Source organism: Acinonyx jubatus, chromosome E1 (assembly GCF_027475565.1).
Source record: "Acinonyx jubatus isolate Ajub_Pintada_27869175 chromosome E1, VMU_Ajub_asm_v1.0, whole genome shotgun sequence".
NCBI classification, from domain to species: Eukaryota; Metazoa; Chordata; class Mammalia; order Carnivora; family Felidae; genus Acinonyx; species Acinonyx jubatus.
The window spans coordinates 2,969,818-2,986,302 of NC_069397.1; the positions used below are offsets into that span (position 1 = coordinate 2,969,818).

The 16,485-nt window shown below is 48.6% G+C and overlaps 2 protein-coding genes across 21 annotated transcripts; both read right to left on the reverse strand.

Moving 5' to 3' along the window:
* Positions 1 to 3,294: 3,294 nt before the first annotated feature.
* KRBA2 (KRAB-A domain containing 2) lies at positions 3,295 to 9,988 on the reverse strand. 20 transcript variants are annotated; one of them, XM_053211541.1, is made up of 4 exons: positions 9,761 to 9,988; positions 9,040 to 9,128; positions 7,231 to 7,428; positions 3,295 to 5,948 (listed from the first exon to the last, which is right to left on the reverse strand). In XM_053211541.1, the coding sequence occupies exons 3-4, from the start codon at positions 7,262 to 7,264 to the stop codon at positions 4,693 to 4,695; spliced, it is 1,290 nt and encodes a 429-aa protein (XP_053067516.1). In that variant the 5' UTR covers positions 7,265 to 7,428; positions 9,040 to 9,128; positions 9,761 to 9,988; the 3' UTR covers positions 3,295 to 4,692. The 20 variants fall into 20 exon arrangements, with proteins under 20 accessions (XP_053067516.1, XP_053067512.1, XP_026903522.2 ...); XM_053211537.1 differs by having other exon boundaries at positions 7,231 to 8,033; XM_027047721.2 differs by having other exon boundaries at positions 9,040 to 9,142.
* A 1,085-nt stretch (positions 9,989 to 11,073) lies between these two features.
* On the reverse strand, positions 11,074 to 16,205 carry RPL26 (ribosomal protein L26). The gene is made up of 3 exons (XM_015069502.3): positions 16,038 to 16,205; positions 14,774 to 14,914; positions 11,074 to 11,249 (listed from the first exon to the last, which is right to left on the reverse strand). The coding sequence occupies exons 1-3, from the start codon at positions 16,203 to 16,205 to the stop codon at positions 11,121 to 11,123; spliced, it is 438 nt and encodes a 145-aa protein (XP_014924988.1). The 3' UTR covers positions 11,074 to 11,120.
* Positions 16,206 to 16,485: the final 280 nt, after the last annotated feature.

A 16,485-nucleotide genomic window follows, 5' to 3' on the forward strand; every position in this document is an offset into this window, starting at 1 on the left:
AGTTATGCAAGATGATTACATTCTAGAGATCTGTATATCTTGCGTCTAGTTAACAATAGCATATCGCGCGCTTACAAATTTTGTCAAGAGGGTAGATCTCATGTTAAATGTTCTTGCTGCCAAAAACAAACCAAAAAACCTTGCCAAAAAAAAAAACCCTAAAAACCCACAAAAAGGCAGAAGTGTACTTGAGCAGAATAGCTTTTGCCACCACACTTCTGAACTCGAGGGTAGGCGAGCTGCAGGGGTGCGCTCGACCTCGAAGGGTGAAGGAGATCCCGAGCCAGTGTTCCAGGGCCAACTGTGGCTTGAGAATGTGGCCACGCATGCTAACAGGCAGAGGGACAGTGGCCGAGGGCTGGGCACTGAGCCCTGTGCCGACAAATACCCATAATGCCCTCTTATAAACCTCATCACAGCTCTGTGAGGTGCGGATTATCGTTCAACAAATACTTAAAAAATTTTTTTTCCAATGTTTATTTTTGAGACACAGAAAGTGAGCGGGGGAGGGGCAGAGAGAGAGGGAGACGGTAGGGTCCGGGCTCTGAGCTGTCAGCACAGAGCTCGATGTGGGGCTCGAACTCACGGACTGTGAGATCATGACCTGAGCTGAAGTCGGACGCTTAACTAAGCCACCCAGGCACCCCCACAAATACTTTTTTAATTGAAGCATCATCAACTTACAATGTGACACTCGTTTCAGGTGTATGGCATACTGATTCAGCAATTCTATACGGGACTTAGTGCTCGCCATGGTGGTACCAGGGGCAGTGAGCACCTGAGATTGGGATTATTACCTGCTCCGTTTCACAGTTAAGCTTGGAGTTCAAGAGGCTGTTAAGTGAAATTGTTTTTAGCCCACTCTCCATTGTATTTTCTAGTAAAATGGAATTTCACAGGCCTCTTAACAGAATTCTAGAGATGCGCCTGAAAAATGCAAGTCTTCGTAAGTAACGAAGAGTCTCCGAAAGATACGGCAACATTCCCTCCCTCCACTAGGTGTGGAGGTAGGTGCCGTGTTGCATCATAAAACTGAGCCAAATAATCCAGTTGGACAAGGTATCTTCCCTAAGAATCTCCATCGGCTTCTCCTGTGCAAAACCAAGACTTGCATGAACGTTGGTAACTGGTTGTCAACTTTTTTCTGTTTTCTGCTAAAATAATCTGCTCTTGCAAGTGTTATTTGAACACAGGGACTTTGTAAGCCTTCCGAGACTTAAGAAATTGTTGCTACATCTCCTAAAAATTACCTCTGAAATCGACAGTCCTTCTGATTGGTTGCTGCTACAGGCTGAACTCTGTCCCCCTCACCCCTCCCAAAAAGGCTGTAGTCATACCTCCCAGTACTTTTGAATGTGACCTTATTTCCAAATAAGGAGGCAGAAGATGGAGTGAAAAGGACATCACTAGGGTGAGCTCTCATCCTACACAACAGGGTCCTCGTAAGACGGGGGCTCTTGGACACGGAGGGAGACAGACACACACAAATGCGAAGGCACAGAGAGAATGTCATCTGCAAGTCAAGGAACACCCGAGTCTACCAGGAGCTAGGAGAGACGCGAAGTCTCCCTCACGGCCCTGGGAAGGAACCAAACCTGCTGGCACCTCGATCTTGGGACTTCTGGCTTCCAGAACTGTGACACGATACATTTCTGTTGTTGAAGCACCCCCCTGCCCCCGTTTGTTAGGGCAGCCCCAGGAAACAAATACAGCTGCCTTGAAAATAACGGAGCAATTACTGTATCTCCTCACCAGTCAGGTTTGTTAAATATAGAAGCACCAGGCACTCCTCCCTTCTCCCGTGTGCACAATGGAAAAAGTAAAAACCTTCAAATGACTGGAGTCTGTTGCATCTAAACAGACAGCCCAGGGGCACCTGGCTGGCTCAGTCGGTGGAGCGTCCGACTCTTGATTTCGGCTCAGGTCGTGATCTCACGGTTGTGGGATCGAACCCCGGATCGAATCCCCCTGCCTGACATTCTCTCTGCCTGTCCCCCGTGGCACTTTCTCTCTGAAAATAAACATTAAGCTGACAGCCCGGATCTGATTCCAAGCCACGGGGTCTCCCATCACACCACAGCCACACGCAGGCACGGCATTAAGCAGAACTAACCGCTGATTTTTCTTCCGTGGTTAGCTTTTGCTCGCTTTCTATTGGCTGCTCTTTTCACTAATAATTTCTAAGTATGCTTTTAAAAATTAATGCCTTACGTGTTTTAAGTGTTGCAAATTTTTTCTCCCGATGTCATTTATCTTTTCATGTTTCAAATGGCGTTATTTTCCATAGCCATTTGAACTGTTCATTAGGGCAAGTAGGTTAACTTTCTTTTATGGCGTTTGAAGTTCATGCGTTGCTCGCAAAGGCTTTCTCCATCCCGAGATCACAAAAACCCTCCATTTTCCCCTCCCCCATATTTTTATAGTTTTGTGGTTTGCTGAAGAATCAGGCTTCACATTTCCCTGATGGATAGCTAATTGATCCAGCACCATTAACTGAATAGAACTCCTCCCCACAGATGTGGAATGTCGCTTTTATCACAAATTCTTTTTTTCACTTTTTTTTTTGCATGTTAAATTTTTTTTCAACGTTCATTTATTTTTGAGAGAGAGCCAGTGTGACGCTGGCTTGAACCCACGAACTGCGCTGAACCGTGAGGTCACGACCTGAGCCAAAGTCAGAGGCTCAACCAATGGAGCCACCCAGGTGCCCCATCACAAATTCTTAAAGACACAGAGGTCGGTTTCTGGCCTGGATTCATCTTCTGACTTCACGGGCCAGTCTTTAGCAATGGGCCGGAAATGCACGTGCACGTATTCTGGGGCGCCCTCCCCACCACCCCAGGAAGACAGCGATGCCGTGGCTCACCTCACCTCTCACCCACACGAGTTGACCATGTGGCTCCTGGCTTGCGGGCAACTAGGAGGTAGTCGGTCAGTATGGGGGAGGGGCGGTAACATTAGAAAGCTCGGCCTCCCAGACGCCCCGGCCAGGCCGCCAGGCCGAGTGACAAAGGGGCAACGGAGAGTGAGGTCCTGGCCAAAGACAGAGCAAGATCCCCCTCCCACCAAACAAGCTGCAAAATGGTATCACCTCCTTTCTAGGGATAACGTGGCCTCCCTGGATACCCATCGCGGCAATGTTTAACCAGCAAAGGAACGGGGGAGGTCTCCGGCTTTCACGTGAGGGGTGGGATCTGCTGGGGGACAACTCCCCCAGGGACAACTCCCACTTCGGTGTTCAGAGAAAGCCCCTTTATGCACATTGTCTCACGGGCTCTCACAAGCACCCAGTGTCTCCCCTCCTGCAGGCGGGGGTTGGTGCCGCCCCTCACGGAGGAACCTGGCACTAGGGGGTGAGCAGAATGGGCTTCGTTCGGATGGCTCCAGGACATGCAGGAAGGGTGGCCCGGGAGAATGACGACTTCAGGCCCCTCCTTCCCGGTACCCGTCTCTGCAGAATCTCCTGTTCCCACAACAAATCCTTACCGAACACCTCTGATGGGCTAGGGATTCGTCTGGGCCTTGGGAATACAGCAGAACACAGATCCAGGGGATCTTCATTCTCTTCGGCCAGGCTGGCGATTCCTATTCTGAACCGTGACCCAGACTGGCCTTTGCTCCATTTTCTGGGTGGAGCCGTGACCTCCGGCCAACGTCTGCACTTTGCTCCCGTCTCCGGTTGCTTCCCTGGCTACTGGTCACTTCCTAGAACGCACTGACCTGCTCCAGACAGACACGCTTTTCTATTCTTGAGGCATAGACCACTGGCAGATTCAGGCCCAAATCCCAGCCATGCCTCAATTCTGACCTTTTAAAATAGGTTTCAGGCAGGTCACAGTTGCCTGCGCATGCCATTGTGACAGCAGGGGTGGCACATACAGTTCTTCTCGAAGCAGGAAATAGAGCTCAGATGCCAACGTGGCCGCTCTCCTCTTTTCTCACTACACCTTTTCCTCCGATGCCCCCACCTTTCGGGATGTTGTCTGAGGAGGGGGGCTTGGCAGAAGGAATACGTACTAGATGTACGTAGGGCACCACACTTAAGACCCCATCGGTTCAGGTTCTGCAGGCAGAAATACTCTCCTACTGGCTGCTGTTGGTAGAACTGTGTCCCAAGAAAGGTATGTCCAAGCCCAAATCCCCAACACCCGTGAATTGGACCTCACTTGGACAAGGGGTCTTTGCAGATACAATTAAGGTGAGGATGTCGAGAGGAGATCATCCCTGATAGGGGAGGTCCTTAAATCCAATGGCATGGGGTTGGTATGCCATGGTGTCCTTTTAAGAGACAGAAAAGGAGATCACAGAGAGACAGAGGGGGAAAGGCCAGGCGAAGCTCCACGGGAAGATGAGGCAGAGACTCGAGGAAGCCAAGGGACACAGAGGACTGCCAGTGGCCACCAGGGAGAGGAGAAAGGCATGGGACGGATTCTCTCCAAGCTTCCAAAAGCAACAAGCCCTGCCGACACCTTGATCTTGAACTTCTGGCCTCCAGAGCTGCCAAAGTGTATATTCCTGTTAAGCCGCTAAGTTTGTGGTCATTTGTTACGGACCCGGCCCGCTTTTCCCCTCGTTGCAAGCACTGACGTGGACAACATGAGCGACTGTGGAGAGCGCAGCCTTCATGTTCCTTTCCCCGGGGAACTTGGTGACAGTTCTCAGATGGCTGGACAGCACCCAGCAGGCGCCCGTTCACCAGCAGAAGAGGCCTGGGGCCCCCTGTGAGGTGCTGGGCTCTGTAGGTTCCGGAGGCGTGGGATCGATGTCCTCATCCATATCAGATATGTCTGCTCCCATCTCAGTCCTTTCTTCCTGCCTTATCCAAAGGCTGCTTTCTAGCTGTTTTTCCGCAATTTCCAGCTCTTCCTCTGTCTGTAAGATGGCCACGGTTTCGCGGGGTAAGTGTGAGGAGTACAGGCCGAGTTTGGCCTTACAGCCAAACATCGCTTCGTATGGACTTTGCTGCAAGGAAACGTCGAACACCTGATTCCTCGTCAGCTGCACAAATCGCAGGCCTTCAGCCCAGCGGCGTGAGTGGTGACTCTGCATCCAGGCACGTATCATGTTCTTGACGTCACGGCTTGCTCGCTCCAGGGAGCCCTGGCCTTGGCCAGGGCGGTGCTGACCACAGACGATCTTCAGCTCCGGCCATACCTCATTGAGCTCATTAACAACCTGGTTTGTGAACTCTACGCCGCTGTCAGATTCTAACACGCCAGGGGTACCGAGAATTGTGAAAATATCCAACAGGACACTGACCACCTCGTGGGCCTGTTTAGCTCTTAACGGTCGTAAGATGATAAACTTGGTCAAGTGGTCCTGGTAATACAAAATAAACTTGAACTCACCATCGGCATTTGACTGCATGTCAAGTACTTCAACTTGGCATCTGGAGTCGATGTCCTTAAAAGGCATGGGCTTGGGTGCAAGACCTCTCTTGGGCACTGGGTTCTTCTGGTGGCACTGTTTACAGAGTGTCAGATACAAGACAATGACTTCTTTGGTGACATTCCCATATTTTCCTTGTAGCTCCTTGAGCATCCGTGTCCGCCCACCGTGTCCAATATTGAGATGTGTGTCGTGAAGAATGTCAAACAACTCTTCCTTATGTACGTAATACCGTATTCGATCACGTTCTCTGTGAGCGGCCTCTATTAGCTTCTCCGTGCCTTGCACGGAGATCACGTCATATTTTGCTGCGCGGCGGTAGTCACGTGATGACTTCTTCCCCTTTTCCTTGGCTTCTTTGACTTCCTTTATTGTTTGAAAGTACTTTTCTTTGGAAAATACTTTGCTGTTATAACTTTTGCTTTCTACTAACTTTGTCACACTTGTAAGAAACTTTTCTCTCATGTTACTTATCTCCATTTCCGTTTCACTTGTGCTGGAAACACCAGGGGAGTCATTTCCAGCTTTCTGGGGCATCATGGAGAGCTGTAAGAAGGATCCTAGGAAAGGGAGAAAGAAACAGAGTTCGATTCACTGATATTCCATCTGGAAGACTTTCCCTCCAGAGTTCTGCATTCTTCCATCTGATATTTGAAGACAACTACATAGAAGAAAAGATAACACGATAATAGTACAAAGCAGTAACAGAAAAAGGCAACTAAAAAGCCAAGCAAGGGGCGCCTGGGTGGCTCAGTAGGTTAAGCGTCTGACTCTTGATTTCGGCTCAGGCCATGAACTCACAGTAGTGGGATCGAGCCCCACACTGGGCTCTGTGTTGTGCATGGAGACTGCCTGAGATTCTCTCTCCCTCTCTCAAAATTAAAAAAAAATTAAGCCAACGAAGACCATCCAAAACCAGGGCATGTCAAAAGAATTTTACATCAGTAAGATATATACGCAAATATGGAGTAATTTTAGATTTCAGGCAAACAAAACAAATGAAGCTGTTAGCTCATACAGGGAAACTTGATTAACTGGTCTTCATTAATTGAACAGGAGACAGGATACATGGAAATGCTTAAGGGCAGTGGACTAATACCTTCCTTCAATAGCTTTTTTTGTTTGTTTTTAAAAAACTTTTTATGTTTATTTATTTTGAGAGAGAGAGAGACAGAGTGCAAGCAGGGGATCAGCAGAGAAAGAGGGAGACACAGAATTCAAAGCAGGCCCCAGGCCCTGAGCTGTCAGCACAGAGCCCGATGTGGGGCTCGAACCCATGAATCATGAGATCATGACCTGACCCGAAGTTGGACACTTAACCAACTAAGCCACCCAGGCGCCCCTCCCTCAGTAACTTTTAAAATAATATAAACAGGAGGGGCACCTGGGCGGCTCAGTCAGTTGAGCATCTGACTTCGGTTCAGGTCATGATCTCACAGTTTGTGAGTTCAAGTCCCGCATCAGGCTGTGTGCTGACAGCTCAGAGCCTGGAGCCTGCTCCAGATCCTGTGTCTCCGTCTCTCTCTGACCCTCCACGGCTTGCATTCTGTCCCTCTCTGTCTCTCAAAAATAAATAAATGTTAAAAAAAATTTTTTTTTAAATAATATAAACAGGAGAACATTGCTAGAAGGTTATCACACGATAACAGCAAACTTTGAACTTGAAGTTCATGGCAGAGAGGGCTCTTCAGCCTTTCCACAATCAGCATAATCAGTTTCTTGTGGCCCAAGAGCCTGTCCTTGCTTTAGGAGAATTGAGAAGAAGGTGGTAAGAAATTTTATGACGATGGTTTTCCCGTTGACCATACACAGGATTAGCGAATGAAGAGTCTGGGTCCTTACCCCGAGTGACCACATTCTCATAATTGTCCAGCATTGTGTCCCTGCACCCTTCAGCAGTCCTTCCAGAGGCTTCCAAACACCTTTAGTCTTCGGTCATGCCCGCCAAAGGTCGCTACCTCTTGAGACAACGCCAGCGGCAGCCACAGGGACCATTCCTGGCAGCCACATCGGGACTGGGGAAGGGAGAGTGGAGGGTACCTGGAATGAAGCCACGCCAGCATAAATGACTTGGGACGTGAGTCATGTGAATATTATATGGAAGATCCCGGAAATAAAGACAAGGTCTCCTATCCAACCACGTGAGTCCCGCTTCGTGGGTAAGAAAAAAAAGTTCTGTCCTCCTGGGAGGTCTGTAGGCCTGGGCTGTTTTGACATTGCCTGAGCTGAGAGCCACATATTTCCAGAAAAAAAAAAAAAACAGTGAGTCGAAATGAACCTGGGTGCTCCCAAGGCTGGGAGACACTTTCGGGTACAGGCTTGATGGCTCTGAATTGAGGCAGCAGGGTGTTTCCAGAAATGGAAATATTATACGTTATGTACAGATTTGTCAGGAGAGTATCATGCCAAAAAGAGATACCCCAAACCGAGTCCACAGTCCACCAGGGTCGGAGAATTCCTCAGGGACAGAACTTGATACTCGGGTGTCTAAACCCAGATTCCTTAGCACAACTCCAGATGGTGGGATGGTGATGTGGCCGGGGGAAGAATTCATATGATGGTAACAGGAATCCCAACAGTCAGAGGAAAACAAGATCCCCAGGATCCCAGCCATCAAATGCAGAGCTGAGGGATAGGGCAGAATCCTGAAAAGCAGAGAAAGATGAAAAGGGTTCAGAGCTCTGAGCAAGGGTCTTAGCTGAGCCGAGGTCCTGAAGGTTCTCCACTAAAAAGGCTTCAAACTCCCTCGCTCAGCATCACTGGTTGACCGTGGAACATTCCCGATTCTAAGACATTACTGACGACAAAAGCACTGCCTTACTCATGGCCTTCTTTTGAGCGGAAAAACAGAGAACCTTTATTAAATGAACACATCCAAATTAAAACATGTGGAAGACACACATTTTAGTAGTGAAGAAACAACGTTTGCAAGTGCTGTTTGAGTCTGAACTCAAGATCCTCAGTGTACGATGATGTTCTAAAGGCTCTGAGAAGTTCTGCAGTAAAACAAAGTGTGCTTCATCTACCAGTCTCATTTAATCCCGGACATGGCGCTTTGTTTCTGAAGGAGGATCTGTTGTCATCTCACCGCCTTAGTGGTCCTTAGAACAGACCTGAAAACCGCAAGATATTCAACGGGATCCAGTAAAGTGCCTTCCAGACTCCTCACTGAAACCAGCGTCTCTCCGAAATTGAGTGGCTGCACTGGCAGCTGTAGGAGGCCCCTCAGGGGACTGCAAAGGAAGGAAGGGCCTCATTTCCAGCTTGTAAAAGAAAGAAGACAGGCTGGAAACAATTTATAATCAAAAGATGCAAAATCTCAGTCTTTAATATGAGATACGGTCCTTACACTATAGCAGGAAATTCTGAGGCACAGCCCAAAAACCACATTTGGCTAACAGACCTACTTTGGTTAGTCTACCCAGTGTACTTTTTTTTTTAAATTAGAACGATTTACCTATACTTAGGGATTGGGGGATTTCACAGAAGCATCTTGACTGATGTGCTTGGGAAATGGGAAGATCTGGATACGCTGGGAACTTTGCTGCTTGGCAACAACTGGCTGGAGTGGAGACAGCAGCTCCCGTTAAACAGTCGGCACGCTCCTGTTTCTCAGGGTCCCTAAACCACCTGCTACCTTGTTCAGCTTACCTGCCCATCCCTGCGGCTATCTGGGTTTTCAACACCTGTTCCACGGCAGCATGAAAGGATTGTGTTCAGCTTCCCGGTGCGATCTGTGCCTGTTGGGGGGAAACTGATAAATGACCTTTGGTTAGAGAAAACTGGAAACACCTCCCTTCCTCACCCACCTGTGAGTCTTTGCTTTGGCGCCCCAGATCTGGAACGTCCTTTCACTGATCTTCCGGGTCACCCCCAGCTCAAATCGGCCTGCTTCCCGATGCTTTCTGCAACTCCAGCTGATGGCCACGCCCCCTCCCTGGGGGCGGGGCACTCAGCGGAGCCCTTCGCTTTGTATTTGTAGCCACTGGTTCAGGTATACGCAACCTAGCAGGTAGGAGCTGGGCCATCCACCTAGCTGTTTTCGCTCGGAGGGCCAAGGAATACAAAGCCGAGACAAAAGATGCTCAAAGGACGTTTGCAAACACTTCCCGTCCGGGTGCAGCGGCGAGGCCCTGCAGAGGGAGGGCCAAGGGTGGCGCCGTGGGAATTCAATTTAGGACTCTACCACTCGCTGTGTGTCTGCCTCCGGCAGTTACTGAGGTTTCAGTGTCCTCCACCGTCACAGCGGAGGTGCCAGTTTCCGGATGAAGACTCGGCGGTGACGGCGGATAAAACGCTAAGCCCAGTGTCCCCGCACCTTCCAACACGGACACTCCACCTCCTCCTGGGACCTGGTTCGGGCACCACCTACCCCTGCGCGGCCTTCCTCCCCGCACTCCCGCGGGCTCCGCCCCTCCCGGGCCCGGCCGCGGACCCGCCCCGCCAACCCCGCGAGGCCAGAGGGGAGGACGGGACGCCCGGGCGGTGAGGGGTATATGCCTGGGGCCGCGGCGTCGGGGACCGCCCACCCCGCGTCCAGCCGCGGTCTCGCCTCCCGCCCGCGCGTGCCCAGTCGGTCCCTCAAGCCGCTCGCCCCGGAAGCTGCTCCGCGCCGGCCGGAAGCCCCGCCCTTGACGCCGCGGGCCAGCCGGCACCCTTTCCACGCTCGGGAAGGGGGATCGTGAGGGTCCTGCCCCGCCTGTCGTTGGGAGGTGGCGGGGACTAGAGATACGCGAGGCCGGCATGCGCGTGACCTTGGCAGAACAAGCCACGGAGCCCGGTCCCCCGCGGCAAAACCGGTTATTTTGCCACGTTGTTGCAAAGCCTGCAACTCGCGAAGTCAACTTGCAGTCAGCATTCTGAGTCCGGCAGCTTAATCTAAAATGAGGGCAGAGGCGTCCGTGTCTGTAGTGCCTCCACCTACTAACGTGGTCGCGAGAACCTGCGTTTCATTCAGATGGACAGCGCTTACTTCTAACTGCAGCCCGAAGATTTGTTTCGTTAAACTCTGATATAATGGCCCCCTTCCGTGCGGCACCAGTGCATTAAAACAGGTTGGTAAAGGGGGCCCGCGGGCAGGCCAGGGATCCTGCAGCTTCTCACTGTAGGGGAACAGCCTGGGGCAGGGGACTGGACGCTGCTGGGAAAGCCTAGCAGCTCCTGTCCTCCTGACAAGACTTTCAATCCAATGGCAATCTAACTTTCAGGAAAAAAAAATTAAAAATAGGCTACTACAACATAGACGTGCACATAGCATAACAGGAGACAGGTTCAAGAGGCAGGATCCCACATAGCTTCCTATCTAGGCCTTCTTCTCAATGAGCCACGATGTCCCCCCAATACTGCCTGCTGTAAAAATGAAGAGGGGCCCCGGGCTGGCTCAGTCCATGCAGAGTGACTATCTCAGGGCTGTGAGTTCCAGCCACATGCTGGGCATGGAGCCAACTCCAGGAAAGAAAAGAAAAGAAAAAATCACTACCTTAGCAGTCCTGGTTTCAGGATATTGTTAAATCCCAGCTGTTACAAGAACTGATGCTCACATGAAAAAACCCAAACAGTAGATCAAGCCACGAGATAGGGGCGGCCTGCCTCCAGATGGCAAATGCCACCTAACTTCCCTGAAAACGGGTCCCCTGTGAAGTAGGCAGTATGTCCAGGCACCACACAGAAATTAAAGGCTCATCGTTTTATCATTTTAACAGTTTTTATTTAAAGTTGAATATAAGATGACTTTATTCCTGCATCTTCTCAATTGTTTCTTCCTTATATTTGCCCTTTTCCTTTCCTACTTGGCGAGATTTGGCTTTGCGTTCAAGGATCTTTTTGCGGTCTTTGTCCAGTTTTAGTCTGGTGATAACCACCTGCAGAAAAACAGAAACATTTCTAAGCTTTAAATAGTTACTAGTTTCACAAGCTAACCATATGTATTTTTGTCTCTATTATAACCTCAGAATCATAAAGTTGGAAACGTAGCCCCTATTCACGCTTCAACCCACAAAATCATAGTACAGACCTTGTTTCAACAGATCTAATTGTTAAAGACCTCCAGGTTACGATAAATTTTAGTTTTATGAAGGAAGGTGAGGGAAAGGGGTAAAGGGCACTGAACCAGGTTTGCAAACACAGCACAATGACCGAAAAGAGAATCTCTGCCATCAGAGAGCTTGTATTTTAGTATGGGGAGAGAGAAAACAAATTAAGTGAATGTATATCAGACTCTGACATAGAGAAAAACTGGGCAATGTGGGGAGGCGAAGGAATGCTGGCAAACAGGCTAAGTCATAGGGTGGTCAAACAAGGCCCTACTGGTAAGACTCCATTCAAACAGACCCTTGAAAACTTGAACACATTATGGTGAGAGAAGTCAGAGACCTGTACTGTATGGCTCACGAACACGTGGAATTGTAAAATCAGAATAAAATGGTGGTCACCAAGGGATAGGAGACAGGATAGATGTTAAGGGTACAAAGTTACAAACAGTAACCCCCTGGAGATACAATGTACAGCACAGTGATCTCTACACAATACTGTATCATAATCACCAAACTTGCTAAGAGACTAGAACTTAGTTACTCCAATTACTAAAAAGGATAGCTACGCACCACACAGAGGTGCTCGTTATTGCTACAATGGCAATCATATTATATATAAAGCTATCAAACTAATAGCTCATACACCTTGAATTTACACATTCTGTCACATATATTTTATTTTTTTAACGCTTATTTATTTTTGAGAGGGCACGTGCGAGCAGTGGAAAGGCAGAGAGAGGGAGCGAGAGAAGACCAAATGGGCTCTGAGCTGCCAGCTCAAACTCCCGAACCATGAGATCATGACCTGAGTTGAAATCAACAACTGGATGCTTAACCAACTGTGTCATCCAGACACCCAATAGATTCCAATAAAAAACAAAAAAGATAAACACCTGGAAAAAAAGGGGGTGAAGAGCGATTCTGGTGAAAGTACAGCAAGTCCAAAGGTCCAAAGGCAGAACTTAAAAGGTTTATGCGTACATGTTTCTCAATCTTAAGTGTGTCTAGGAATCAACTGGAGAGCTTGTGAAAACAGATTAATGGTGCTGCCCCAGTAGACCTGGAACAGAATCTGGAACTCTGATCAGGCGGCCAGGTGATGCTGTTCACAGCAGACACGCTGTGAGCAGTTCGGCTGTACGAGCAAGGAGGCCAGCAGACTAGATCACGAAGAGTGGACGTCTACAAGCGGCTGCTGAGGGGATCGAGTAAGGTCTTAAAAGGCCACTCTGGGGCACCTGAGTGCGTCCGACTCTTGATTTAGGCTTGGGTCATGATCTCATGGTTTGTGAGTTCTAGCCCCACACCGGGTTCTGCACGGACGGTGGGGAGCCTGCCTAGGATTCTCTCTCCCTCAAAATAAACAAACTTGTATAAAAATTAAAAAAAAAAAGGCCACTCTGATGGGAACAGACAGGATTCTGGATAGAATAGACAGTAACTGACAGGGGGGTATAAAGTAATAAATGCCATTTTCGTCCTCAGCAATTGGGAGGATAGAGCTGCCCTACACGGCGATGGCGGCAAACTGTGAACCAAGTCGGAAGTTTGAACACATTAGGTCTGAGGTCATCAATCAGAAATCCAAGCTGAAACGCAAACTAGGCCACTGGACGCTGAGGTCTGGGTTGGAGTCACCTGCCTTTGTATGTGTGACGTCCCCAGGCGGAACTCAAGACAGGAAGGTGATCACTGTGCCACAGCGAGGAAGTGGGTATGTCCTCAGCTGTGCTACCTTGGAAAGACCAAGATTTCCTCACCTGGAATCCAGGTCTGCCTGCCTGCCTGCCAGAGTCGGCAGCAGCAAATACACGTGGCAAAGCACCCAACTCTTTCCCAAAGTTTAACAGTCCGGGTGGTCCTAGCGATCCTGTTCACCAGGAGGCAACCCAAAGTGTTTCTGAAAGAAACCCAGAGGTTTCTTTCCTGATGCACACGACTGGCGAAGGTTAGAAAACGAGAAAGTCCTTGCTCTTAAGAGAACATGCGAGGACGGGTCAAGACGCTTGTAATCCACTGGGGGTATTGAAGAGGGGTAAAGAAAATGCGGGAAGATATTTATAGTGAATTCCAGGTGAAAGATATGTAGGAATTTTACCACACCAGTCTTTCCACTTTCCTGTAGTTTGAAAAAGAGATTTATGGTGGCAACATAAAATGTTTCAAAACAAAAAACACAAAACTGGGGAGCCATCAGTAGCTCAGTCAGTTAAGTGGCCGACTCTTGATTTCAGCTCAGGTCCTATCTCTGTGAGTTCGAGCCCCACGTCAGGCTCTTTGCTGCCAGTGCAGAGCCTGCTTGGAATTCTTTTTCCCTCTCTCTGCCCCTCCCTGGCTTGCTCTCTCTTAAAATAGAGATCAATCAGAGACTGCTGGATCAGAGAATTCACATCCAATTCCAGACAGGCACCTGTTATGGGTTATTAACAGACTGGATTTTCTATCCTGGCTCAGACACGATCACCATCCAGGAGATCTTAGCTTCTGTGCTCCAGTTTTCTTCCCCATTTGTAAATGTATGAAATCTCTGCAAGGCTGTAAACTTGCCATACTGACTCCACTTTAATATGTAAAAACAAATAGGGGATCAGCTCCATTTAATCTAAAAATTACCCTATTTCCTAGCAGCGCCTGGATGGCTCAATCAGTTAAGCATCTGACTCTTGATTTCTGCTCAGGTCACCATCTCACCGTTCATGAGTTCAAGCCCCACACTGGGCTCTGCGGGGACAGTGCAGAGACTGCTTGGGATTCTCTGTCTCCCTCTCTCTCTGCCACTCCCCTGCTCACTCTCTGTCTCAAAATAAACATTAAAAAATAAAATAAAAATAACCCATTTCTTGATTTTAAATTTTGTTGTCAGACTGATCAGTTTACTAATTGCTACTGACCAAAAGGTACATTAAATACACAAAATGACTGTTAAAAACAACTTGATCTTGGGGCGCCTGGGTGGTGCAGTCGGTTGAGCGTCCGACTTCAGCCAGGTCACAATCTCGCGGTCCCTGAGTTCGAGCCCCGCGTCAGGCTCTGGGCTGATGGCTCAGAGCCTGGAGCCTGTGTCTCCCTCTCTCTTTGCCCCTCCCCCCGTTCATGCTCTGTCTCTCTCTGTCCCCCCAAAAATAAATAAACGTTGAAACAAACAAACAAACAAACAAAAACAACTTGATCTCATAAAAATTTTTAGACTGGTTTCCAGGACTCCATTCAAATATGGTATTTGCCCTAAGACTGGTTTCTAGAACCTCTAAAATCAGGAGTCTATTTCTATGGGATTGCCCTGCAAATAAGCAGTCCCACCTGCCAACACTTGCTGTAATTTCCTTCTCTCACGCATTCTCAGAAACACCCACCTTGCTGGGGTGGATGCCCACGTGGACAGTTGTGCCATTGGCCTTCTCTCGCTGTACTCGTTCAATGTAGATGACGTATTTCTTCCTGTAAACCTGGACTACTTTGCCAATCTGCTGACCTTTGTAGTGTCCTCGCACAACCTAAATACAAATTCACGAATGACAGAAATATTAAGAAAGTCAACCTTGCAAATCAGGAAAACTAAATCACGTAAATGTCATTTACTCTCTCAGATCTGTAAGACCCATCTTTCAGTTTTGAAAGATGTAACGGTTACTGGAAACATGGGAGTAATTCTCTCTGGCTTTAATTAGCCTGCAAATAAACCCTGCCCCCATATACGCCTTGTGATGGACAGTACGCCCATCAACTGATGGTCTGCAGTGGTGGGCTTGGTAGGTTAAAAACGAGTCCACTTAGGCTTTTTGTAGCTGGGTGACCACAAGGAACTTTACTCCGTCTCAGAGGAAGCGAGAGGCCACAAGATTTAATTCACAACCCAATAAAGTGTTCCACCCGGTCACAGAGTAGGCAGCAGCAAATACATGGGAAAAAAACCCAGTTCTTTCCCAAAGTTTAACAGCGTCCTACCCGGTAGCCCTAAGATCCTGTTCGCCAGGAAGCAACCCAAAGTGCTTCTGAAAGAAATCAGAGCTTTCTTTCCAGAAGCACATCTTCTCGCGTGAAGACGATCTCAAAAACAGAGAAGACCACCTCCCAAATCTAGTGACAATTCTAGCACCAGCCCCGTAGCAACCAGGGGCTGTTCGCAACCTGCACCACTACTTGGGAACTGGCTTCATCTTTAAATGGGTATTAACCTCATCAAACAGTACGGGGGACAGGCGAGTTGCTTTAGAGACGGCCTAAAATCTTGCAATCAACAGCGGCATGTTCCAGCTAAATAACGTTCACAGAAACGTTCGCTTAAATAGATTTGGCAAGATATTCACCTGTAAATGTGAAACCACCAGAGAAGACTACGGTTCAGTTACAGCTTCTGTATCTGGACCCTCGACAGCCTCTTCAATGACCAAACGCACCAAGAAAAAGAGAACCGGGGGGTAGCGCTCTGGTTCCGAACCACCTTTCCGCTTTCTGATACTTGGGGCAATTGCTGTTTTTTTCCTGTTTGGGTTCTTAGTGCCCTTGTGCAATCCTGCTCTGGGGAGCACGGTCTCAAGTGCATCTTTCTCAGCAGATGATCCCTCTTCTATGCCAGGTGTGGGGGTATCTGCCAAGACACCCGGGCACAGCACATACCTGTACTTCGTCGTCCTTCCGGATGGGCATGGATCGAACGTTGTACTTCTGTCGTAGCTCTTTGGAAAGAGGGGAGGACATGATCTTCCTGCGAATGTGCGAAGGTGCATTGAAATGCCTTTTACGGTTCTTGCTCCGATCGGAGGTCACAAACGGATTGAACTTCATGTTGGCTAAAGAGAGAGTGAAAAGAGGCGTAAACCCTTAAATGCTCAAAATCTCATTCAGCGTCCCAACAAGTGACATTCCCAACAATTTCATCTTGAAGTCTCAGGAAGCCCACAGAAACTGTCGTGCTTTCTATGTTCGTTTATGGGACAAAGAGTTTTTTTTTTTTTTTTTTTTTAAACGTTTACTCATTTTTGCAAGACAGAGCGCAAGCCGGGGAGAGGGAGACACAGGATCCCAAGCAGGCTCCAGGCTTTGAGCTGTCAGCACAGAGCCCCAC